At 40.7% G+C, this 26473-nt stretch overlaps 1 protein-coding gene across 2 annotated transcripts in view; it reads right to left on the bottom strand.

Annotated features, from left to right (window-relative positions):
• SLC6A8 (solute carrier family 6 member 8) overlaps positions 1-26473 on the bottom strand; it is a 179104-nt gene that overhangs the window by 65914 nt on the left and 86717 nt on the right. For both annotated transcript variants that reach the window (XM_077478878.1, XM_077478877.1), the window contains exons 2-3: positions 19347-19478; positions 14975-15236 (exon numbers count right to left, since the gene is read on the bottom strand). In XM_077478878.1, coding sequence (XP_077335004.1) covers positions 14975-15236; positions 19347-19478 — 394 coding nt within the window. The remainder of the gene's footprint in view (positions 1-14974; positions 15237-19346; positions 19479-26473) is intronic.

The raw sequence follows: 26473 nt of genomic DNA, 5'->3' as shown, positions 1-26473 counted from the left end.
TTTTTCATAAAAATAGTTCAGAGTTTCCTATGAAACATTTTTATTTCTCTCAATATTTTCTTACCTACTTTAAGGGAGATGCTTTAGTCTTGGAGTCAGGGGTGAAAGTTCACCCTACCCTACTATGTGACAATTGCTGCCTTGTCCACCATCTGACCTCCTATGCCAGTGATGGCGAACCTTGGCACTCCAGATGTTTTGGAACTACATTTCCCATGATGCTCCACTGTACTGCAGAGTGCATGAGCATCATGGGAAATTTACTTGCAAAACATCTGGGGTGCCAAGGTTCGCCATCACCGTCCTATGCGGTCAACGAGAAGATATAAACTTGGCACTGGACACGGATCCTTGGCTAACAGAAAAATGGTATTATTTGTGCCTGTTTGCTTGGGTTCATCAGCTATACATAAATCCACAAGAAGTAGGGGTCACATAAGCTGGGAAGTCCACTTGTAGTTGAACCATTCAGAGCACCAAACAAATCCAAGAGTGCTGGACTAGCCCTTCCAAATTTTTATTAATACTTTAATACTTATTAGCATTCCCATGCCCATAATTGTCTTAAAGTAGAACTACAAGCAATTTTTAATTTTTTAAGATCAAATAAGGGAGGGTTTTAACCCTGTCAGTTTTTTTTTTTTTGGTCACCATCTGTGTTCCATTGTGGGTATTTCCCCTAACTACTTGTCCCATAGCCAAACTGGAAGTGAGAGGAAATCCCTGCAAATTTACGGGAATTCCTTGGGGACCCCCAGGTCACCAGAACTAGTGCCCCAATTGGAACATGTCCCCTCTATTACTTTTCTCTGGACAACCCAAAATTTGTGATTTTTCACTTTCAATGATAATGTAAACAGCACAGATAGCGAGGGTGAATCTCCTTAAGGGGGCATAGACAACACTAAAAACTGACAAGCGTTCTTATCCCTCTCCACTCTACCCAAAACTAAAAAAAAGTTTTGCCTTTAGTTATACTTTAATGCTGCGGTAGAATGAAGCACTGCAGTTTCTATTATATATTGATGCCGGACTTCCTATTCCCTTTCACGTCCAATGAAAGCCATGATTAGGGCATGGAATAGAGTTCTTCACAAAACATGGGGATTCAATAGGTGGTCTCCATATACCCCTTTATGTACAAACCGAAACTTACTGCATTTGCTCAGCCTCTTGGAGCTAGCCATCTGGGCATCCACATGAATTAAGTCTTTGGGAGATATATTTGAACACAATGTCAGGTTAAGGTTTCCTATGCTGCAAAGCAAATATTCTCTGCCCAATTGGTACTTTTTTTGATACTTGCAGCTTTATTATGCCTGCAGCTATCAATTTTGGTCTACATAATAATACCCTCACTGTTACAGGGCTAGAGTATCTCCTAAAGATCCAGATCCCTTTCTAAACCCCACTCAACTATTTATAAGGCCCTGCATCATCCTGCTCACGGTATTACTCAAATGCTGTGAAAAGTGGTCCCGTGATCTCACAGCTCCGGATAGCGAGGACTGGGAAGATGCATGGGATTACCCTTTGCATCATCTAATCATGGCAAGGGATAAGCTCATACAGTATAAAATGGTGCACTATTATCTTACACCAGCATGGCTGCATGTAATATTTTCCCAGTACTCTGCCTCACTGCTGGAGATGTTCTCATACCCCAGCAGATTTCATACATGCGTTCTGGTTATGCCCTGAGATCCCAATAGATCCAGGAGATAATACAATATGTAACTGATCTTACAACTTTTGTGGTTCCTAAGGAGGTGGTGCTCTTTCTATTGGGCCTGGTAGAGCCTCTAGCTAATTGTAGGGCAACCAGAACATTACTTAAGCTGGCCAATAGATAGTGAGATTTTTTTACTGCAACCACAGTCAGTGTAGATGATGGAATCCCTATTAGCTATTGTGTTCTCCCGACAGGGGGGGCATGGGGGGCCGCCCCCACTGGGAGAACACACAGTGATTATTGATATCAAATATAGCCGCTGGTAATAATCGCATTAATAAATTTGACATGCTGGTTGTACTCAAATTGATTGATCAAATTGGGTGCAATCAGCCTGCCCATGCATGGTTTGAATCTTGGCCGGTCCCTGCTGAACCGGCTAAGATACAAACCATCTATGGCCCACTTTAGTCTCTTACTATTTTATGCCAGAAAAGCAATCGTCCTTAAATCAGGCCCCTTCCACTCTGGCCGGATGGAAAAAGTTAGTGAACTCCACACTACCTTTTTGCACAGCTGCTTACAGAAGTAGAAACAGTGCAGTTAATTTAGTAAAAGCTGGTATCCTAACTGCTTTCATTTGGTTCCCACCAGTTTTATAGGTACTCGTGATTAGATGACTCCTCCAATATGACTGTCCCTTCTCCTCTTTACTCCATCCCCTTATTGACATACTGCAATATTTATTTTGGTGCTGTGTATATTTATCATTTTGGTATAAAACCAATAAAAAAAAAAAAAAAAGAATAAAAAAAATCCAAGGAATTATTTTCATAAATGAAAACCGGAAAGAAAAAAGCAGCCAACATGCTTTGAGAGCCAGAAATTCCCGATCCTGAGAACATAAACGCTATATCAATATCTCTATTGGACTAAAAACTAAACAGCTCCCAGTTGTCCGTATTTGTAAATCTATGGCAGCAGACAAGCCAGCAAGTGATTGATATCAGTGACAGAATAATATACCTTTTGATACAGTTCCAATGATGGGGGATTTTTGTCCCTGAAATATGTTGAATGCTTCTTGCTTTCATGTTGTCATTTTGCCCTCTTATTGGTTCAACTACACATCGACTTCTCAATTTGGGTGACTCTTTCTTCTTTGGGTACCCCATAGATATGTACCAGGATGCCAAACCCAAGCCAGAAAACCCAGTTAATAAATTTATTTATTTTTATTGGCTAAGGGCCAGTGTCCAGTGCCTTGTTTAGACTTTTTAATTGACCTCCTTCACAGTAGTCTCCTGGCTCCTAAACATGTATATCAGAACCAGATAACAGCAACAACTAGAACTACTTGGCTCTGTTGTTTGATACTGTTGTGCATATTCAGAGGCTGGAAGAGGTGACTCTTAAAGAGTCAAGTTTAGACAAGATATACAATATAAGGGGGTTAAAAATCTTTCATACATATGCTTGTGTTGGGTAAGCCCTCTCTCTCACTGTCCAGATTTTCTGGTTTTAATAATGGAATATACAATGCAACATTATATAAAGCTTGGCATTGGAATTTATCTTCTTAGAAGATACATTTCCGTTCAGTCTTTCACCCCTCACTTAGTCCCGTGTGCCTAATAGAGGCACACAGGACTAGAGAAGGTCTTGTATATGACATTACAGAACAACACATGCATTTTAATCATTTGAAAAACACAGAATAGCATCTACCTCTTCTACCATCTTACAGGTGCACTTAAAGAAATATGGAATTAACTCACTACTACAAGATTCCAGCATGCCCTGACAGTTGTAAGTGATCTCATTTTAATTAATCATGGGTCACAAATAGAAAACCTGGAGAAAAAAATTGCCTGCATTGCTCTTACCAATTAATCAACATACAGCTTACATTTTTCTAGATAAAAGGTAGAAAATCACGGCAGGAATCTGACTGTTTTCTATCAAGTCTTTAACTGATGGTAGCACGCTTTTAGGTTTGTAGCCATCCATGTAAGTGCACTTGAAATATTGAAGCAGTATTACCTTCTCACATTTTTTTTATTTGTGCCACAGTTACATTTTTAGGACAAGCTTTCGGAGGTCAACTCTATTCTTCTTGACCATACAAATTTCTTCTTAACACTTTGGGAAACCTTTTGGGTATCAGTACTGCTTGGACCGTTAATAGAGTTGGTTTGACCCCCAAAAGTTTGTCCTGTAAACATAACTGTTAATGCAAATTAACAAAAGTATCAAGGACAGTGCTCAAATGCAATGTTGAAGGTAGCACTAAATACTAATGGTTCAAGGTAACCCACTGGATGCAAAGGTACCAAGAGTATAAGTCCGAAAACAAGAAAGGGATTTGAAGGAAATGTCCTACTGAAAAGATTTGACATATCAAATAGTTTCACCAATGCAAAACTGTAAGCTATCATGTAATTATAGCAGAAAGATCCTCCAACCTAGTAGACAGGAAGACTGATTGGAATTTATGGTTGAGTGGCAGCCAGTACCAACCCAATGCAGAGACAAGAGAGGCCCCTGCCATGGGTGCAGTGGGGGATGGCAGTAGTCTGACAACTCAGCCCTGCCCTTTAGGCTGGTAGAGCACCACTCACACACTGAAGCTCTACTGACCTCATCTATATCACAGAGCTCATCTATATCACAGAGCTCAGCAGACAGGCTGTCAAAGTGATGGCTGTTTTTATAGTTGTGCATAAAACAAAATTGGTACCAGAAACCTAATTTTATGGTGCCAAACTGAGGGAAAAAATGTATTCTTAAGAGGAGTTCTAATCTGACCTTAGTTCCCAAATGGAAGAACAAATCTTGTAGGGAAAGCCTGTGTTGAAGTTGCCTAAAGTCTATATAAAAGAGTGAGAAGACCAGAACGCTGAGGGACAAGGGTCTCCCAAGCAGGATAGAGGTACTTTGGTGAAAATGTGTTGGTATAGTGCTGGCCCCAGAATGGCATGAGAATCATATCAATTGCAATCTTTGAAGGCTGTTCTTCATCAACCTAGGTGCTCCTGGACATATCCAGGAGATCCATAATTCAATAATTCAAGATTTAGTCCAGTGAGCATTTATTATTTAGAACAAAAGGTCAAAAATTATTGTCAATGCTTTTCAGGAGGGCTCACAAATCGATTTTCCTAAGGGCTTGTATGCTCGCAATAATGTATTATAATACCGGTCAGGTAATTTTGGGAAGTGAACGTGAAGATAATCTCCATTTACTGTAATAACCTGTTCAGTATTATAATACATTATTGCAACAATACAAGACCTGGGGAAGAGGGATTTGTGAGCCCCCCAAAAAAGTTGGCTATACTTTCTGACCTTTATTATGAATAACAAATGTTCACTGGGCTAAATCTTGAGTTGTGGATCTCTGGGGGATGTCCAAATGCACCTTGACAGAGCAGCCTCCAAACATTGGGTTAGATATGATTGTCATGCAGATCTGAGGCCAGAGCCCTACCAACAAGTTTTTCACCAAAAGTACCTCTACTCCTTACCCTTCTTTCAAAATTACTATAATGTTAATGAAAACCTGGCCCTGGTTCATCATGCTTATTATGGCTACATCACGCTGGTTTAATTATGCCACAATATATCCCATTTTGTTTTCCTTGGCCCAACAGGTCATACTCTTAGGGAAGTGGGCCAGTTGGACCACAGACATTTAAGCTTTATCTGTCTCAGCACGGGGTAAAGTTATGGCCTTGGGTGCAAGTGGACCTCATACCAGTTTTAGTTTTAATAAATCCACTGGAGTTGGAACTCTGCATTGAGGTTGCAATGTAAATATCTGACCTAAAGGAGACTTAATTTCCACACTTTCATAGCTTATATGGGAATCATGTACAGCCTCTGGGATTCATTGAGGACTGTAGGTTGCATGAATCCTCACAGAGCATAGATTGATGTTCAATAATAAGGCATATCCAAGCTAATCAAGGACAGTTGAAGGGACTTGCATAAAACTCCTAGCATTTTCGGTAAAAAAAAACATGAATTAAAAAATAAATGCTTCAAATGATTTATGACAAACATAGCATGTTATTTCTTAGTTACACACAGCCGCTTTCTATTCTCCCATGTATGTACATAGCATATTGCCCCCAGGAAAGGTGTTTAAGCAAGACCCGATATTACCAGATGCCTTGCTGCAAGACATACCCTGAGCGATACAAATGATAGATCTAGAAATAAATAACTCTATATTTTACATTTAAGTAATGGGATCAGTGTAAAACATAATTGCATGTTTTTTTTATAAGTAACTGTTTGCTATTTTATCTTGATATCACAAGGTAAAATTTGATAGGACACTGTGTATTGCTTTGGAGTCCCAGATGAGGGGCACCTTTTAGCACATAGCACATAGTATGTTGGCAGCCTTGCCACATCCCCATTTATGTGGACCACAAAAAAATGAAAATGCAGAAAAATTATTGGTTGGACCCACAAGTGTTTTTTTTTTCATTAGACCTGGCTCTGGTTCACCACACTTATTATGAATAAATTGCCCTGGTTTAAAGTGATGTAACCCACTCTCATCCTTTCTAAAACACTGCAATGTTGGTTATCTAGAAGGATATACATGCCTCCTGCATGTATACTTATCTGTCAAATGTCTCCCCTCTGTCTGCTATGAGACCCGAAAAACTGCAGATTTTGTGGGTGGGTCTGTTTTCCAGGGCTCAGTGGGTGGAGTCGTGATGTCAGTAGACTCCCCGACCACCTCTACACTCCCCTTATCAACATGCATTTTCTCCTGTGTATTTCTTACACTGAACTTCTGCTATGATCACTAACATCCAGTCAAAACCCAGAAAAGTCCCCACGTGACTTCAGCATGCCAAATCATGCTGAGGTGTGGATCAGCCAATCCTTGCAGCGCTGCTGAAGAAAGGAGTGGGGGAGCGAATTAAAAAATAATAAATGTCTTAGGCTAGTGCATGAAATAAATAAATCACCTGTCAGTCACAGCAAGGGGGAAGAACGGACAAAGTTTTCCAAGTTTGTCCGCTTTATTTCACTGAAAAAAGATATGAGGATTGCTCAGAGCTGGAGTAACTCTTTGTGGCAAGACTGGGCACAGCTGATCTGAAATCCCATACTCTATATTGTGCCAGACAAAAAATAAATAAATAATTTGCGAGTTTACATCCACTTTAACTATGCACTACCACATCCCATTTTGTTTTCCTTGGCCCAGCAGACGATAATCTTGGGGTTGGAGGCCAGTGGGCTGCAGACATGCAAGCTACATCTGTCTAAGTATGGGAGGAAACTATAGCTTTGAGTGACAGTGGACCTTGTCCTAGTTCTGGTTTTAATAAAACAGTTGGAGGTGGAACTCTGCAATGAGGTTGCAATGTATATGACTGACCTGTAGAAGACCTGTAATGGATTAGTGCATGAAGGCACTGTCTGAAGTACTGCTCTGGAAAAGTATGTTTTATCCAGCTCAACGAGGATCTCTTGGTGGAATCTGGATGGTGGTCAGCTCCTGGGACACTGAGTAAGACCTGCTTCATGTGTGACTGCAGTTATGAGGATTTAGTGTGAAGATTGCCCTCCTATTGATGCTCTTAATACTTTGGAGTATTCTGAACCCCTCTCTTATTTAGAGCTCTTCAGCAATAAATTCTAAAAAGACATCCCCTAGTCCAGTGGTCTCCAAACTGCGGCCCTTTGTTTGCTTTTATCCGACTCTTGGGGCACTGTTTCATCCACTGATACCAACAATGAGGCATTATTCCTCCCACTGACACCAATGAAGGGACTCAACTCCCCCCAATGACACCAACGATGGGGCACAATTCTTCCCAGGTGACACCAACAATTTGGCCCAGCGACCCCAATGATGGGGTACAATTACTCCCAGTGACAACAGCAATGGGTCTCAGTGACCCCAATGATGGAGCGCAATTCCTCCCACTGACACCAATGATGGGGCACAATTACTTCCACTGGAACAGGATGGGGCATTATCAATGTCCCACTGATGTTGAAACCTTTCCTACTCCCAGGGATCCTAGACTGAGCCTGTATTGTCCATGTGGGAATAGAAGCCCATGTTTTAGCAAGGGAGATCTGGGCACATTCCCGTAGCCCCTATGGGGGTAAGCACTATACTTGTTTACAAATAGCCTCCTTATTTTCACCCACGCACATATTATATTGCCCACAGGAAAGGCGTTTATGCAAGACCTAGTCTTATCAGATGCCTTGGCCTCAAGACATAACTTGAGCAATATAAATTATAGCTCTATAAATAGATAACTCAATACTTTACATTTATCAATACATGTATGACAGATGAAAAGAAGTCATGGGAACAGTGTGAAGCAATGGCTTGCATATTTTTAACACTGCTAATACTTTTTTCGCTATTTTAACTTGCTATCACAAAGAGAAATTTGGTAGGACATTGTGTAATACTTTGGAGTCCCAGATGAGGGACACCTTTTAGCACAATGTTGGCAAAGGGCAACCCGCTGCTATATCCACAGTAATGTGAACCACAAAAAGATTATACTGGCTTTTCAAAATAATAAATGCAATTATTTAGTTGTATGAAAGATTTAGTGCAGTATAAGGGCTTGTGAACAATATGCTATGTTCAGATCTGCAATGCTTACATTTATTATAGATCTGAATGCGGCTGTATGTTATGCTATATGGGCCCATGCACACGCCTGTGCACGGATTTGTAATATGAAGCTGTATTCATGTATGTATGCATTAAAAAAATGGTTTCCATGGTCCTGGTGCATACAGCATTAAGCATAAATGGACTCTATTGGCCTTGAATACCAAGGATGCTATGCTAGGTGGGAGGGGTTGTCTGTGTTTTAGCTACTGAGGGTGGTGGGAGGCAGGAGTAGCCTGCACCCTAGCAACCTAGGATATCAGGTGGCAGGAGTCATCTGCTATAAAGCAGAATGCTATGCAGCAGAAACCTTAGGAACGTAGGGTGCAAGGTGGTAGAAGCTTCCTGCATCCTAGCACCCTTGAATGCTTGGCAAAAGGGGCAGCCTACATCCCAGCAACAAAGGACCCTAGGAAGCAAGAGCCACCTGTGTCCTAGCAACTTAGGCAGGAGCCACCCCGCCTTAGCATACTGAGGATGCTAAGCAGCAAAAACCTTCTGTGTTATAATGGCAGGAGCTGCTTGCAACCCAACAACACTGAATGCTTGGTGGCAGGTGCTACCTGCATCCTAGCAACCAAGGGCACTAAGAGGCAGCAGCCACCTGTTTCCACCCACAGAAGGAAGCATTATCTAAGCATGTCACTGCTCTACTTCTGTACATTACACACAGAGGGAAACACAACTGGCAGCCATTTATTCACAGGGATATTATGCTCTTCCTGGTTGGATTTTAGACTTAACAACCCCCTACTCTAAAATTTAAAATAAAATAAAAATGATCTTGGCTTTTGAGTTATTTTTTTTGTAGAGGTCCATACATCTGACCAAAAAGAGGGACAACTGGGAAGGAGAGAGGATTTGGATCCAAATGATGGACGGTTAGGAGCGGTGCATCGTGTATCATAGCTCCCATAGCTTCAGCAACTAAAAAAAGATCCAGGTTGACCAGATCCATGTGTGTTCCCTGACAGGGCATGCTGGAATATGTAATTGTATCTAAACATTCATGCATTGGCTAGGACTAAAGGGTTTATAGACTTTGCTCTTCGATATTTTTAACATGGCTCATCAAGTTGTCCTGATTTTCTCTTACGACATATTGATAAATGAAGCCCATTTTTCCCTCTAGCTCACTACACTGATTCTCTGATTTTTTTTCTAATTTCACAGATAACAAGCTTTCCATCAGCCCAGCCTAGTCACTGTATCATACATATCTGTAAGACCTTTTGAGGGATGTCTCAGACAACCAATAACTGTCCATACTCTCTATTCTTCTCATTTTATGCCTCGCCCCTCTCCTCCTCTGAACCAACCATCTACTTGCAAACTGCCACCAGAGATCTATTAAAGTAGAACTTCAGACAAAACCTTTTTTTCCCTATCACTACTATTTATTTCTAGATGAAGAAGGGGCAAATTGGCACCACATCCCAATATTGAATAGAGAAAATCTGGAGAATTTGGGGGACTTTAAAGGTGCGAGTAAACACAAAAACATGTTTAAAAAGTATTTTAATATTTATTTTACATCATTAAAATTCATTTGGTGAAATGAATGGGTTTCAACAAACACATATATCACATTTCATATGACAATTGATGCTTCCACTCTACGTGTTTCGCTGAATTTGTTACACAGCTTCTTCAGGAGTATATGCATCAATCTAAAAAGTAGTAAGAAATTCATAAGAAATTTGTACTGATTTTACATAATCAAACTTTTTTACAAAACTAATACATACATAATTATTACATTTTTTTATACAAAGATCAATTATAAACAAAATATTTCATTATATTGTTGCCAGCAGAACATTGACAGATTCATGATCATTATATATATTTTTGCATACTTGTAAATATTTGATGATAATTGACAGTAAATATCTGGACAGCTGAATAGACGACCACCGAGATGATATAAGGTCCAAGCTATATATACGATATTCAAGATTGTACTTAAGTATGTATGCATCCATACTCAACATCTTTTAAAGCATAATTATATAAGGTATAGACTTACAAGGAATCTTGAATTCCTAGGTGAACCACAGGGGCATACTGAGATTTCATTTGGATATCTGTCTGGACTACCCAACCCTTAGGGTTGCACTAAGTATTAACAAATATATAAGCTGTAATTATTAAGAATTACATTTACTATTTAATAGGTATATACTTATATATCTCTGAGTGGGGTGACTGAGTTTATCAAACAACATCCTCGGTTGCAAGGCATCCCCAGCAACATTACTACAACCAGGACCATTAATCTACCCATTAATTAAGGTTATTATAAGTGGCAAAGCATAAAGAGAATCCAAAAATCTCCTAACTTGATGTTTATCTGTTTTATTCCCTGCTCGTTTCCTTGTGGCTCCAGCATAATGGCCACCAGCCGCCCTCTTTATCCCCTCCATGTAGACCGAAATATGATGTTAGAAATGGCCTGTGGAAATGGCCTGTGGACTCTCAGAATTCCCTGTACATGCACACAAGAGTATTCTGGCAAACGAGAGTGAGGCGTGGGTAAATCAAGCCTCTCTTTCGAGGCTAAAACAGAAAGAGGCCGTGACATGCATGGAACTGACGCCGCACCTCCCCCTGTATGCAAATCTGACAGGGAATGTTCAGCAAAACCCACCCAGCACATTAACAGCATGGTACAAGTTTGGCATGTATGTTGCCAAAAGGCACTTGTGAACTTGAGGCATGGAGGATAGTGTTTCCAGCTGTAGGTTTTCGAAACAGAGAGGATCCCAATGTATTATCTCTGTTCACAAAAATTTTTAACATCCAGGAATTTAATTACCGATTGGTTACATTCCATTGGGAATTTTAGATTGAATTCATTATGTTCTATTATTCCCATGAATTCTGCTAACTATTCTGGGGTACCTTCCCAAATAAGGAGCACATCATCTATATAGCGAAGCTACGAGATGACATGCCTCAAACAGTCAGCTATATCGTCATGAGAAAATTGATACAGGTTAGCATATGAGGGGGCACATCGTGTCCACATAGCCACCTCCTGTATCTGGAGGTAGTGGGAACCGCCAAAAATAAACACATTTCTGGTCAGTATAAACTTCAATAATTTGGTACCATATTGGTTTTAGTCCTGAGCTATTTGGCCCCTTTCAGAGACATGATTCATTCATTATTTCAATACCCTTATTATGGAGAATCGAGTTATAGAGACATTCCACGTCAATGGCAACAAGCCATGCATCTTGAGGAATATGGATTGCATCTATATTTCGTAATAAATCAATTGTGTCTTTGACATGTGAAAACAATACTTTAACATGAGGATTTAAATACTCGTCAATTAATTAACTTGCATTTTCCATAAGACTTTCACATCCAGAAAATATAGGATGGCCTGGAGGTTTTTTGGCATTATTATGAATTTTTGGTAGGAAATACATTGTGGGAACTTTTGGCTCTTTTTATGTTTAGAAACTGCCATGTAATTTTATCAATAACATCTAGCCAATAAGCTTCATTAATAATTATTCTGTACTCAGCAGAATAGTGATATAGACATGTAATTGAGATTGGTCTATACCATTCTCTGTTGTTTAGTATTGTTAAACACATGGATTCATAATCCAAATAATTCATAACCACCAAATTGATCCTTTGTCTGCGGGTTTTATTATATTTGGATTATTTTGTAGTTTCCTTGATACTTTGCTTTGTTTTTTATGCCAATTTGTATCCTCAAATTCTTTATTAACTGGTCACAGAAAATGCCCATGTATTTGGATTACTGTTTAATACAGGAAAATACTGATTTCAGTTTATAGGATTGTGAGGGAGGAAAACTTTCAGGAAAATCTCAGCATGTGGTTCACCTAGGAATTCAAGATTCCTTGTAAGTCTTTACCTTATATAATTATGCTTAAATGATGCAGAGTATGGATGCATAGATACACACTTAAGTACAATTTTGAATATCTTATATATAGCTTGTACCTTATATCCCCTCTATTTAGCTGACCAGATTTTTACTGTATGGGTATCAATTATCATCAAATATTTACAGGTATGCAAAAATAAATATATCTAATGATCACGAATTTGCCAATGTTCTGCTGCATGTAACAATATAATAAAATATTTTGTTTATAATTGATCTTTTATATATAAAAAATAATAATAATTATGTCAGTTTTGTTTTGGTAAAAAAGTTTGATTATGGAAAATCATTAAAAATTTCTTGTAGAGCTTTGCTGCTTTTTAGATTGATGCATATACTCCTGAAGAAGCTGTGTAACAAATTTGGTGAAACATGTTGAGTGGAAGCATCAATTGTCACATGAAATGTGATATATGTGTTTGAAACTCATTAATTTTACCAAATTAATTTTAATGATCTATATTAAATATTCAAGTATTTTTAAAACATATTTTGTGCTTACTCGCACCTTTTAAAGTCTCCCAAATTGTCCATATTTTCTCTTTTTTTCCCTAGTTTTGGGGAGAGTGGAAAAGGTTTTATACCTCTGTCAGGTTTTGGTTGCTGTCTGTTGACCTGTCTTGGATATTCATTCTCCTGGGGATGGCCATTGTCTACCAAGTTCAATGAAGAGAAGATATATCCAAATGGGGGCATCTGTCAAAAGTGGGGATCTCCCCAACGGGTACACAGACAGCAATAAAAATCTGACAGCGGTTTTAAACCTTCCTGACTCTGTCCAATGCTAGAAAAACGTTTTGGCTGAAGTTCCTCTTTTCAGCAGAGAAGTTAATTAAAACTTGCAGGGTGGATGGTGCTTGGAAATAGGCATGATATCAGTTTCACATAGAGCATGCCTTGAGGAAAACTTACAATATGCAGCCAAACAATTCATTCTTACAGGATTACCCCATCCAACTGCAAACTTGTCTTGCTTGCAGCAAAGTAGGCTGTTGAAGCAGACAGGAATTATCCATCACCCTAACACAGTGGATGCAGCCATTACGTACAATAAAAGCAGCAATCATGAAAGAACAGTCTGCAAATAGTTAAGAATCCATTGAATGAATTATGTATGTTGCTGTACTAGTTGCTCATCAATAAATTTCCCATCCAGTTTTCTTTTGGGTTCCAAGTTGTCTCTTGCAAAAAGAGCAATCCAACACTTTAAAAATAAGAGAATGGGTATATGTCCTAAATGCACAGACTATAACTGGCCATTAATATAAGTAATAATATGGTAGATTGTTGATCCAATGAGTACCTGGGGGATCAGGAAGAAATGATTTTCCCGTTGCAGCAAATTTAATTATGCTTTCTAATGCTAGTCAATGCACAACTCATATGTTGGCCAATTCCTGCTGAATCTTCAAAACTTGAGCCATGGGTAGCCCTGCCTGGCTCAACAAAGCGCAATTTTTTAGCGACTGAGCCAAGCGGAAAATTGTTAGTTGAAGAGTGACTTCACTCTATCAGATGCATTCCCTCTTCAGGTATACTGACAGCTACAGGTGCTTCAGCTGTCCGAATACAATAGCTGGTAGAGGAGTTGTCTATATCCATGTGGTTTAGTGTCAATGAGGGAATCAACTTATTTTATCTTGTTCAGCCATGGGCTAACAAGAGAAATTCTAGCCACGTGTCACTAGCTTAAATTTATTTATTTTTCCTTGAACAGTGGGTTTCAGATTCTCAGGATTGCTTTTTTTCAACGTGTAGTAAATCTATGAATCCTTCCTGACACCAAGAATGGAATTATGCAACTAGAACAAGGTGGTTCCACAACTTTCACATCTCCCATCATGGACAGTCAACATGTACACATTCTCTGGTGACTCTATAAAGTTGATGGTGATACTTATATGGATATAAATATTTTTCTGACATCCATTAGAATTGGAGAAGTGGCTTGGATAAACTATGAAATGGCTTCAACATTACAGAACAAGCCCAATGGAATGTGGCTAACTACAACCAAATATACCATGACCATGGTAAATGAGAACCTTCAAAGCGATAACAGTGTGGTTCCACAACTCTCACACCTCCCATCCTGTTCTTGGAGAATCATCATCTAGACCGCCCTTTCTGAAAAAGGGTTCAGTGGAAGCCTAGGGTTCCTCCAGAGGTTGCTAGGGGTTCTTTGAGGAATAACCAATTTCCCCGAGACCAGAAAGATATTTCAAGGGTTGAAAAAGGATGATCTAGACATTCCATTAAAATTGAAGCAATGTGTTGGGGCTAATTGTGTGGATATGTTTGGGTATATTCCTGACACTCGTTTGAACTGAAGAAGTGGCCTGGGGAAGCTACGAAACCTCTTCTACGTTACAGAACACGACCAGTTAAATGTGGCCAACTACTACTAGATAGCATGACCTTAATAAATGAGAACCTTCACAGACATATGGGTTAAACTTAATAGGCATTTTTTTTTCCAAAATTTGTATGACAACCCTTTAATTGGAAGCCAGAAAAAAAACAGGTGGTCAAATCTGGTCTTTTGTTTTTTCAATATACAGAATGTGCTGTCATGAAGAACAGGTCAGTACCCAATGACTGCTTCCAGCTTGTGTAGAATGGTAGTGTAGCAGAATGTCATTACAGTAAAAGTTCAAATATTTTTTTATTCCCAGGTTGATAAAAGGGTACTTACTCCCAGAATTCGGTGATGGGGGACACCTTGTCAGACAGTTCGTCACAGGTCAGGTTTCCATAGGTGGAATTGAAGGTAGCATTGCTGCAGTCCCCTTGCCGAAATATCTCCACGCATTCCTGGGTGTTCCAGGTATTATTACAGTGGGACCAGGGCAGCACTGATGTGAATGACTTCACCAGGTAGTAAACGCCCCAGGTCAAGATCATAATGTAATACGTGTTGCAGAAAAACACAATCACCACTGAGGCAAACCCGATTCCTACAGAAAAAATACAGACAGGGATGTGAGTAAAGGAAGTACAAAGGATTCATAGGAAAAGCTATCATTACAGTTTAACTTAAGGCTCCATTCACACGTGAGCTGAGCATATTCGATTATTTTTTGGGGGCTTTTATTTAAACATTTGTGTGGACGTTGTTACACGTTTCAGGTTTGAGCCTTTTTTTTTTATTATTTTCAATATCGTTCTTTTTATTATTATTTTTTCTAGCAAATAGAAAGAAGTTACTAGGCAGAAAATAACTTGGAAAAAACAATTGGAGTCCATCAGGGTCAAAATGTATGAAGCTCATATGCATAGATGCAAGCTTCCAGGTCTATGCTCAGGTGTGGAGGGGCACCATTGAATGTAATGGAAATCCTAGTGTTGAGAGTTGAAGAGCTTCTGGTGAAACGTCCAGTCGCTCAAGTGTAAATGGGGCCTAAAGCTGAACTCCAGGTATAAATAAAAGACACAAATTCATTCAGGTATGTATTCATTAATATATATTAATGAAAAAAAAATCTACTCTATCTTTTACACCATTCCTCCCTTCCGCCTTCTCCCTTCATACAATGTTGAATCCCTCTTTCCGTTGACATTTACCTTCTCCACCGATTTCTTGAGGGATCCCCTGGTTGGGGAATGGAAACTTAGTATGAAAGTCTCCTTACCCTTTAATTAACAGTTGAGTAAAGTAGAAAAATAGCACTAGACCTGTACAGTTATCTCAGTGGTATTGCCAGGTCTTTTTTTCAGCAGGAACTCTGGGGGAACGCAGTTCTGGCACCTCCAGCACTGAATGCATGTAATGGCAAAGGGTGATGGGGTGTGCTAGAGAGTCTTTTGATGCTGGCTGCTGGGAATCTATTTCACAGTGGGGGGTCTATTGTTTGGTGGGAGGTCAATTGCTGCTGGGAGGGATCTACGGTTGTGGGAGAGGTCTAATGATGTTGGCGTATGGGAGATCTGTTGTTACTGGTGCAGTGGATCTATTTTACTTTTGTTGTTATCATTAGCACATTCCATACAAATTACTTAGCACCACAAAATGATACTTGGTTCTGCTTTCTTTAAAATGGGGTGATACAGGGTTGTGGAACCATGGGGTAGTGCTTGGAGGTGGGTAGGGGGCAGAGACAAGTGTTGAAAATAGGGAAAAGAGGGAGTACCTGCACCTATTTTCTGAGGGGGGAAAAAGCCCTGGGTATTGCTATCTTAAAGTGTTGATATTGATGTGAATGATCTGGTTCCCAGGCAGGCCACTTCTACACTCCAGGGGATCTCCAAGGTTTCCTTGGCTTGTAGCGTAATGTAACAAAAATCGAAAATTAAGCGCCACACCACTGCTAAGAGTTCCAGATACAGCTTTATTGCAGTAAAAATCCGGAGGACAATCCAAAAAGCACCCAACACATTTCAGGGGTCCAAGCCAGGTTGATATGGAAATCTTCTTTCTACCCCTTAAAAAGGGGGCACTCTCTGATCTCCAAAACACAGACTCCTTTTTAGATTATCCACCTGACCTTTATTGGAATAAAGTTGTATCTGGGCCTCTTAGCAGTGGTGTGGCACTTCAATTTTTTTTGTTACATTACCTTTAATTACCAGGACAGCTAAGAGGGTTTAGGCCAACTCTGGCTTTATTGAAGTAATAAATTGTAATAAACATCTACTTTGGTCACAAGCCCTACACATGATGCTATTCCCTCACTGGCCCCCGCTGTGCTCGAGGAGTGAACATGGAAGGCGAACACACCATTACGCGTTATTTAATTACCAAGAGGCAGCTCGGGGCTAGAACAGTACAAGCTTGTCGGACAAGAGGCAGGAACGCGGCTCGCACTTGGATTGGAAATGCTTTGCTGAGCTTGCATACATTAGTTTGGGGTCATGAGACCATATGTAGACTTCAGTAAAGGAGAAAGCTAAATGAACCCAACCACTAATAAATGCAAGAGTGTGCATGAAGCTAGGAGCATGGTTTGCAAGGCTACGCTCCATGGTATGGATGAGTTCTACAAAGCCCATTTATTATTTTCCTCTTACAAATGATCAATCCACAAACAGAAATATTTGTACAGGAAAATATGGTAATCTCTGTAACTCAGTTCAGCCATATAAGTTAATTAACCTCTTGACGCATATGGGCAGCAGTAAAGAGGATGAGTATTAATGCCCCAATGCCGCACATATGTGTCCATGGACGGCCAAGGTCTCTGTGCTGAAAGTGGGCTCACTGAGGGCTCCCAGCACTGTGACCAAGCTCCAGGTCTCTACTAGTGATCAGGTTCTGGCGGGACTGCCACCTGCTCATGTGACCACAGTCACAGCCAATCACAGTGGATCGTGTGATGCGGCAGTCCTTCCCGTTCCCCAGGCATACAGTTAAATGGCCGTCAGGGCTGGGTGGGAAGGTGTTTTACAGTAGCTGAACCCCAAGTATGGAATTTATAGCATAGTTACATTGGTCCATACAACATACCATACACTTTACAATCTGATTGTACAATCTCCTTTGTACAATCGGCTTTGGATCCACCAATAACTGCATAGTGCAAGGGACTGCCTGATTGGATACAAGCTAATTAAATAGTTAAGGTAGGTCCTCATATTGCATCATTTTAGTAAATCTGAAGTTGTAAGGTGTATAGTGGCCCTTAGATCTATCATCAACTATGTTGGATAAAGAGGAGGCTTTTTTCCTTGAATTTTGAAACAATTAAAGTATATGTTAATGATCATGTTGTAAAATAACCCCATCAGCTTAACATAGAAATGAAAGGCAAAACATTTGTGTATATATAAAAAACATGATAAATACCTTTAACACCCCCCCTCCCCCCTCGTCCCGTTTTATAAGTGATCACATCCCCTCTAAGCTCCTTATGCAGCTGAGAACAGAGAGCTGGTGGAGGAGAAACAGCAGTACACTGAATTTTCCAGTTAATGTCTGTGTGTGTGGGGGGGGGGGGGGGGGGGGTGTATCAGGACAAGTCTGATCACTGGAGGAGAGCAGGCTGAGTTCTCAGCACAGCTAGAGAACTGACCAGGCTGTTCTTTCATGCCTAATGTAGTCAATTTTTAGTAGGAACATAAAGGGGCTGGCAGGAACACCAGAAATTTGTCGCAAAGAAAGCAATGCAAAGAGAACAGGATCCTTTTTTTCATACAAGTACATGGTACTGCAGGCACATATCAGGAATATAAAATGTTGGGTTTAGCTATTCTTTAATGGTTACGTCTATCAAATACAGCCAACAAGTTTCGGGGGGGAAAAAGCCTCTCCCTTCATGAGTCTTTAGCGCCATTAGGAGACATTAGTCTTCATCAAGTCTTACCACAGGTCCCTTAGTGCAGTGTTTCTCAATTCCAGTCCTCATGGCCCACTAACAGGTCATGTTTTCAGGATTTCCCTCAGATGAAACAGCTGGGGTAATTACTAAGGCAGTGAAACTGATCAAATCACCTGTGCAAAATAATGGAAAGCCTGAAAACATGACCTGTTAGTGGGCCATTAGGACTGGAATTGAGAAACACTGGCTTAGTGCATTGTGTCCTGATTCAATTAGCAGCAACAGCTCAAGCTCTGAGTAAGGAGGAGGCTATTTGCCTGAAACATGTTGGCTGTATTTATAACTCTAAAGCCCCATACACACTATCAATTTTTCAGCTGAGTTTTTCCTTTTGGTTTGCCAAAACCATGTAGTGCAAGGGCCTGCCTGATTGCATACAAATTGAAACTCCTAAGGTTTGACCTCATATTATATGGTTTTGGTAAATCTGAAGGAAAAACCGATAGTGTGTATGGGGCTTTAGCCGTTAATTGTTTCAAAAAGTCCTTCAAGTGAGATGAACTTTTTACACCAGGTGCTCCTCTGTACACATCCAAGAATATACCATATGGTGAGTGCTCCCTTTGTTCTTATCAGAGTCGTAGCAGCCTAGGACCATAACAGGATCCACTCATACTATATTTCAATCACAAATCTGAAAGATCACTTTATGGTACAACCATCGGTACCAAAAAGGAGCAAATAAGAAAAGTTCATGGAAACAGTTAACATACACAATGTGGTTCACCTATGCAATGTTCTCAAAGGACTGACCTTGGAAAAGAGGGGCTATGTTCCATACAGCAATGCTCCCAGCCTTCATGAACTGTCCAAGGGCGATTTCCAGGAAGAAAATTGGAATTCCACCAAAGATGGCGATCAGGACATATGGAATGAGAAAAACACCTAAGAAAAAAAAGAAAAATACTTTAATATAAAGGCAGAAAATTTCCCATATTCCAATCACTATCACTGGCATGTGAATATACACTATATTATCAAAAGTATTGGGATGCCTGCCTTTATACACACATGAACTTTACTGGCATCCAAAGTCTTAGTCCATAGGATTCTTGAGTTGGCCCACCCTTTGCAGTTATAACAGCTTCAACTCATCTGTGAAGGCTGTCCACAAGGTATGGGAATTTTTCACCATTCTTCCAGAAGCGCATTTGTGAAACTGTCCAAAATGTCTTGGTATGCTGGTCTTAAGTGTTCTCTTCACTGGAACTAAGGGGCCAAACCCAACTCCTGAAAAACAACCCTCACACCATAATCCTCCCTTCACTGAATGATTTGGACCAGTGCACAAAACAAGGTCCATAAAGACATGGATGAGCGAGTTTGGGGTGGAGGAAGTCGACTGGCCTGCATAGAGTCCTGACCTCAACCCAATAGAACACCTTTGGGATGAATTAGTGCAGAGACTGTGAGCCAGGCCTTCTCATTCAACATTAGTGCCTGACCTCACAAATGCGCTTCTGGAAGAATGGTCAAACATTCCCATAGACACACTCCTAAACCTTGTGCACAGCCTTCCCAGAAGAGTTGAAGCTGTTATAGCTTCAAAGGGTGGGCCAACTCAATATTGAACCCTTTGGACTAAGACTGGGATGCCTTTTCTATTGGGGAATCCTTATGTGCTCTGGGCCCCTCCATGTGCCCCTGTTACCTGAGCTCCCATGGCAGACACCTCTGACAGTCCTCATCCTCTGGCTACACATATGCAGCTGACGTGAGTTTTTAAAGGGATGGTTATTCTGTCCCGTCCATCTACAATACTTACCTTCATTGTTTTGGTACATTAATAGATCATTTGGCTATTATGCTTTTTTCTTTTTAGACAACCAATGCATCCACCCCTGAAGAAACTCGTCGGGCTTTCACATCATGCCCATACAGATTGCCACACATGTCCTTTTACTGTGTTTCACTCATGATTTTATTACATTATTTAGTCTTACAAGTGATTTTATGATATAGAGGACATTCTCACCCCATACCTTGTGAAGTACCATGATGTCTGTGTATACGGTCTGTAATATGCTTGCAACCTTGTACGTGTATTTTTTGTCATTTGTTAAGTTTTTATGTCTTCATGACAATAAACAATATTTTTTCTACATTGCTTGCTGGCCATGTAATACATGTCTCCTTTAAAGCCCTAAAACTCCCCCTTTCTTTCTTTATACATTAGGGGTGGAGATGTATGTCGCCATGCGTCTCATCTAAAGTCCCAAACCTATCCTAGTTTATGGGATGTCATTAAAGTTCCTGTGCGTGTAAAGGAAGGCGTACCAATACTTTTGGTAATATAGTGTATGTGTGACTTTGTGTAAACGCTGACCTCTGGGAACAAAAACAGCGATAGCGTGAGGAGAAAAGGAGAAATCTGATAACCGGCTTGTGTTAAAGGGACATCGGCACTAATAATCAGGACACTAATTATCAGTGTCCTGATCATCAGTGCAGTCAAAGCAGTGCCCACCAGTGCTGCCAATCAATGTCAATCATTGCCTCCTTATCAGTGGTGCCCATCAGTGCCACGTCCTTCAGTACCTAACAGTGACACCTGTCAGTGCCCTTCAGTGCAGCCTCATCAGTGCCCATCAGTGCTCATCAGCGCACATCAGTGAAGGAGAAAAATGACCTGTTTGCAAAATTTTCTAACAAACCACAATATATATATATATATATATATATATATATATATATATATAAAAATCCAGTGGTGATAAAATACCACCATATGAAAGCTCTATTTGTGTACAGTGTTGTATTACCGCACAATTGTCATCCTAAATGTGACAGCGCTGAAAGCTGAAAATTGGCCTGGGTCGGAAGAGGGTAAAAGTGCCCTGTAGGCAATGGATTAAAGCGAACCTTCATTCCCAAAATGGAGCACTGGATTGCACGTTGGCTCTGTACTGCACCTGGGCAGCACTGTTCATCTGCCTTGTGTTAGTGATTTGTTTTGCATTTTAAAATGTGAGTGCACGTTATTACGTTTTAACAAATCCGTTTTTAACAGTGAGCACTATGCTTGTTTGTTTTTGTTTTTTAGCATTATCATTGGGAGTTTCTTCCTGGACGGATGGCTTTACCCTGCTGGAGCTGGAGGATTGCTGTCATGTTGTTAGCACATGACTGATATTTTTTTAAACATAGTTTGTGTTATTATCGTACATTGCAAGTTTAAAGGGAGTCCTGGAGTAAAAGAATAAAAAGAATGGGCGGAGGGATGGCATAACATAGGAGGACAGTAGGACAGGCAGGGGTAGTTTAGGAACTGTTGCCCCTTTAAGGAAAGGGGGGTGGTTAAGGGCTAGGAGGGGTCCTGGAGAAGTTTAGCGGGAAGGAGGAAGTAGTTGGGTCAGTCGTGAGCGGAAAGGAGTGAAGCTTCCCACCCATCCTACCAATGTTTTGGTCAGCATTACGGTGAGGCTGTCATGACAGCCCGGAAGTGGTGGGTCATTGGAGGCCCAATGTTGCGTGTCGTTGCCCTCAAAAACCACCAAGGTATAGAAAAGTTTTGGTTGATGGTTATTTTAAATGTTATTTATTTAAGTTACGTTATCCAAAACCTTGTCACGTCATTTATTGGATAATTGGGGGGTTTGGAGGTTATGGTCTAATAGGTTGGGGAAAACTGGAGGTATCTGTCCTTCATATGTCATGAGCTTTGCGTGAGCAGCACTGATTAATACACATCTAAAAAGGTCTCCATATGCATATTCCACCTTTGTGTTTAGTGGAGTTCAGCTTTAAGAATCATTTGCAAAACATACTGAACAATAATAGAGCAGTTCCTTCAAGCAGCCAATCAGATATTGACTTAAATTTCCAAGTATCCTGGGAAAATAAGCAAGAATCTGATTGGCTGCTCCAACAACACTTCCCCGGTGTAGAAGAAAGCATTTCCTCTCACTTCTACCCTTTTCTTGTGAACAACTGCTCTGAAATATTGTAATATTTGAAAGCCAAGCAGTTTTTTTAACATCTTTAAAGATCAACAGAAAGGTTGGTTTATAAATTTGCCGTCACCATTTGTACAAAAAGCAGGAGACCTTATACTTGGGTGAGTCATCGCCATGGCTGGGGACGGTTTAATTTGTGTCTGTGGACAGTAAGCAGTGCAGGCGGTTTGATTTATAAGAGGATTCCGAGGATTAGGGCATCAAAATAAGGTGACGTTGGTTCTGTAGGAGAGCGTGGTGACAAGGCCTGCGTGCCATTGCTGTATCGGGAGGACTGCCAGGGAGGATGTTGGAACAAATACTATGGATGCTCTACTGAAGGCCCAAAATGCTGCATTTTATAGATCTACAGCACAGCAGCGGTTGAAGCCGAACTCAAAATTCAAATTGTGAAATGCACATATGGGAGCTGTTTTATGTGCTAAAGGATTTACAGATTTGAAAAATTGTTCTTGTGATTCACAAATGCTAGCCTGCACAACCAGGATGGCTATGTATGAGCAGGCTGGTGCCAAAATAGAAGTGTGTCAAATGCTAATTGAGAAGTCGGGCGTTGTCCTCTTTGTAAGACTGTAGGTGTGTCACCTGCATGGGCAAAACATGTGTGTCACCTTCTAAACCAGGAGGTTGGTGTGACATGTTCCTGGTCAAGAAATTAACATGTTTCCTCCTTCAAAAGAATATAAGTATGTCACCTGCTAAACATGAAGTTAATGGGTCACCTGCTAAACCAGGAAGCTAGTGGGTCACCTGCTACACCAGGAAGCTAGTGGGTCACCTTCTACACCAGGAAGCTAGTGGGTCACCTGCTACACCAGGAAGCTAGTGGGTCACCTGCTACACCAGGAAGCTAGTGGGTCACCTTCTACACCAGGAAGCTAGTGGGTCACCTGCTACACCAGGAAGCTAGTGGGTCACCTGCTACACCAGGAAGCTAGTGGGTCACCTGCTACACCAGGAAGCTAGTGGGTCACCTGCTACACCAGGAAGCTAGTGGGTCACCTGTTACACCAGGAAGCTAGTGGGTCACCTGTTACACCAGGAAGTTAGTGGGTCACCTGTTACACCAGGAAGTTAGTGGGTCACCTGCTAAACCAGAAGTCACTTTTTTTGGTCAAGAAATCTCACCTCCCTGGCCAAGTTTTAAGTGTGTCAATTGATAAGCAGGAAGTTTCCATGTCACTTTCTTGGTTAGGAAATAGGTGTGTCACCTGCTTGGGCAAAATGCAAGTGCGTCATTTGCCAGACCAGGAGGTCAGTGTGTCACTTTCCTGGTCAAGAATTGTATCACCTACTTGGATAGGAGATATGTGTGGCACCTTCCTGGCCAGAAAATTAGAGTGTCACCTTCTTGGCCAACATAATATGTGTAACATGATAAACTAAGAAGTCAGGGTGTCACTTCCTTGGCCCGGAAATAAGCATGCCACCTGCTATACCAGGAAGTCTATATGCCACCTTCTTGGCTAAGAAATAAATATGTCCCCTCCTTGGTCAGGAAATTGGTGTGTAGCCTCCTTACATAGCTCCCAACTGTCCCTGATTTTGAGGGACTGTCTCTGATTTGGAGCAATGTCCCTCTGTCCCTCATTCCTCCTCATGTGTCCCTCATTTTGGTCTGATCTATATAGATGTATATAAAATGCACTTTGTATCTATCAAAAGGGGTTTTGCGGCGCTAAACCTTTCGTCTGATTTCTAAATTGCTGCATTTGTAAATTCCAAAAGCCAATATAAAGGAATAGCAGTGGTAAAAAAAGCACTTGTGGGTTTAACCAATCTTGTTTTTTGTACAATTCCCCTTTTAAGGGGTGGTGGCAAGGGGTGTGTCATATGTCTGCATACTTTTGCTGATAGGTGTCCCTCCTTCCCATCTCAAAAAGTTGGGAGGTATGTCCTTGGTCAAGATAGAAGTGTGTCAAATGCTAACCCAGGAAGTCAAAATGTCACCTTCATGGTCAAGAAACAGGTACATATGTTACCTCCTTGGCCAGGAATTAGGTGTGTAGGCTCCTTGGCTAAAATATATGTGTGTCACCTGCTAAACAAGGAAGTCAGTATGTCACCTTCTTGGCCTGGAAATAAGTGTATCACCTGTTAAACTAGGAAGTCAGTGTGTTACCTTCTTGGCCAAGAAATGGGTATATAACCTCCTTGGCCAGGAAATAGGTGTGCAGCTTCCTTGGCCAAAATATAAGTGTGTCACCTGCTAAACAAGGAATTTAGTGTATCACCTGTTAAACCAGGAAGTCAGTATGTCACCTTGGCCAAGAAATGGCTATATCACCTCCTTGGCCAGGAAATAGGTGTGCAGCCTCCTTGGCCAAAATATAAGTGTGTCAAATGCTAACCCAGGAAGTCAATGTTACCTTAATGGTCAAGAAATAAGCCAGTCACCTCCTTGGACGGGAAATAGGTGCATGGCCTTCTTGGCCAGAATATAATTGTGTCACCTGCTAAACTAGGAAGCCATTGTGACACCATTTTGGTCAAAAAACAAGTGTGTCACCTTCTCCACTGCCTGGCTGTGTATTGTAGCAGGTGTACGCAAATCACAAGACTGGTTGTACAGAATTGGAAATCCTTTGTCATCTAAAACAGTATATGTGTTTAGACTATAAATTCAGCTGTTTGCTGGGAGATCTTTTTAACGCTAAAGATGAATGTATGCATATAATACCTTCAGTAAAATAATTTTGTTCTCAAGAAGTTTCCCCTTTGAAACTCAGAGATGTCATCACTGGGTCTTTCTGCTGGTCTTTGATCTGAGTTTGGTGGGAGGTACTGGCAGGCTCCTGTAAATGTCACAGCACCCAGGCCTTGGATCTACTTTCAAGAGCGTTCTATGAAATAACACATCCCTTGCATTGCTTTAGATAGGCACCTCTGCTGGCCATTAGGTGCTGCAAAGCTGTGCAATCTGTATAAAGCAACTGATCAGCAGATTGCACACCTAAGACCCATGAAGCATGCATGTTTAAAAGGTGCCACAGATATATTCCTTCATAGAATGCTCAGGAACAAAACGACTGAAGGAATAGAAAGTGAATACCCATGAGAGGCAGGCAATGACAGGACAAATCAGGAAAAGGGGAGATTGATTATGATTGAAGTGAATTTGTTATATCAAATGTAAATAGTAAGCCTTGGTAGCCAGGTAATAAGGTTTGTACATAATATCTATTCGTTGTCCTGGTACACCACCTCTAAAAGGAACAATTCATATTCAACCTATTAACTATGTTATTGGACTATGGACATCATAGGATCTACAATAAATGGAATGTGTAAATAGACATAGTGCACCATAAGTCTACATCTCTCAATGCACGGAATAGATTGCACTGACACAGCATGTACTAGTAGAGGCAAATCAGAACAAGAAAAGTTATGTAGACAAATTACCCAATTAACTACTATGTAGATATTATTAAAATCGGTGAACTGTTGAACAGGAAAGTGAGGAGCCCTTGGGTATTTTTTCCTCATCTTTCCAGTTTCTCCTTACCACCTGTTGTAAAAATGCTGTTTTCAAGGCTCAATAGCTCAAGCTATAATTGACATCGAAGAGTGAATAAACTGGATGAGTGGCTAGATCCTAATCAGACAACCCTACTTTAGTTTTCAACATGTGCGTGAAAGGGACATAGCAGAGCTGTAGGCTTTCTTAGCTATACTCCCTAGTTATACTGCTCTGGGAACCCCTTCTCATATATTAACTACTTGCTGACCGCACACTGTAGTTTTACTTCTACAGTGAGGGCCCGCTGAGCAGAAATTCATACAGCATATACAGTATCTCACTAAAGAAGCTGAGGGTAAAGGTGACTGAAACGCAAGGCAGTATTCCAACATGATAACGACCCCAAACACACCTCCAAGGTGACCACTGCCTTGCTAAAGAAGCTGAGGGTAAAGGGGATG

This window comes from Lithobates pipiens, unplaced genomic scaffold, assembly GCF_037356315.1.
Source record: "Lithobates pipiens isolate NorthernLeopardFrog02 unplaced genomic scaffold, aLitPip1_a1.2 Scaffold_1, whole genome shotgun sequence".
NCBI classification, from domain to species: domain Eukaryota; kingdom Metazoa; phylum Chordata; class Amphibia; order Anura; family Ranidae; genus Lithobates; species Lithobates pipiens.
This window is presented reverse-complemented; position numbering and strand designations above follow the sequence as displayed.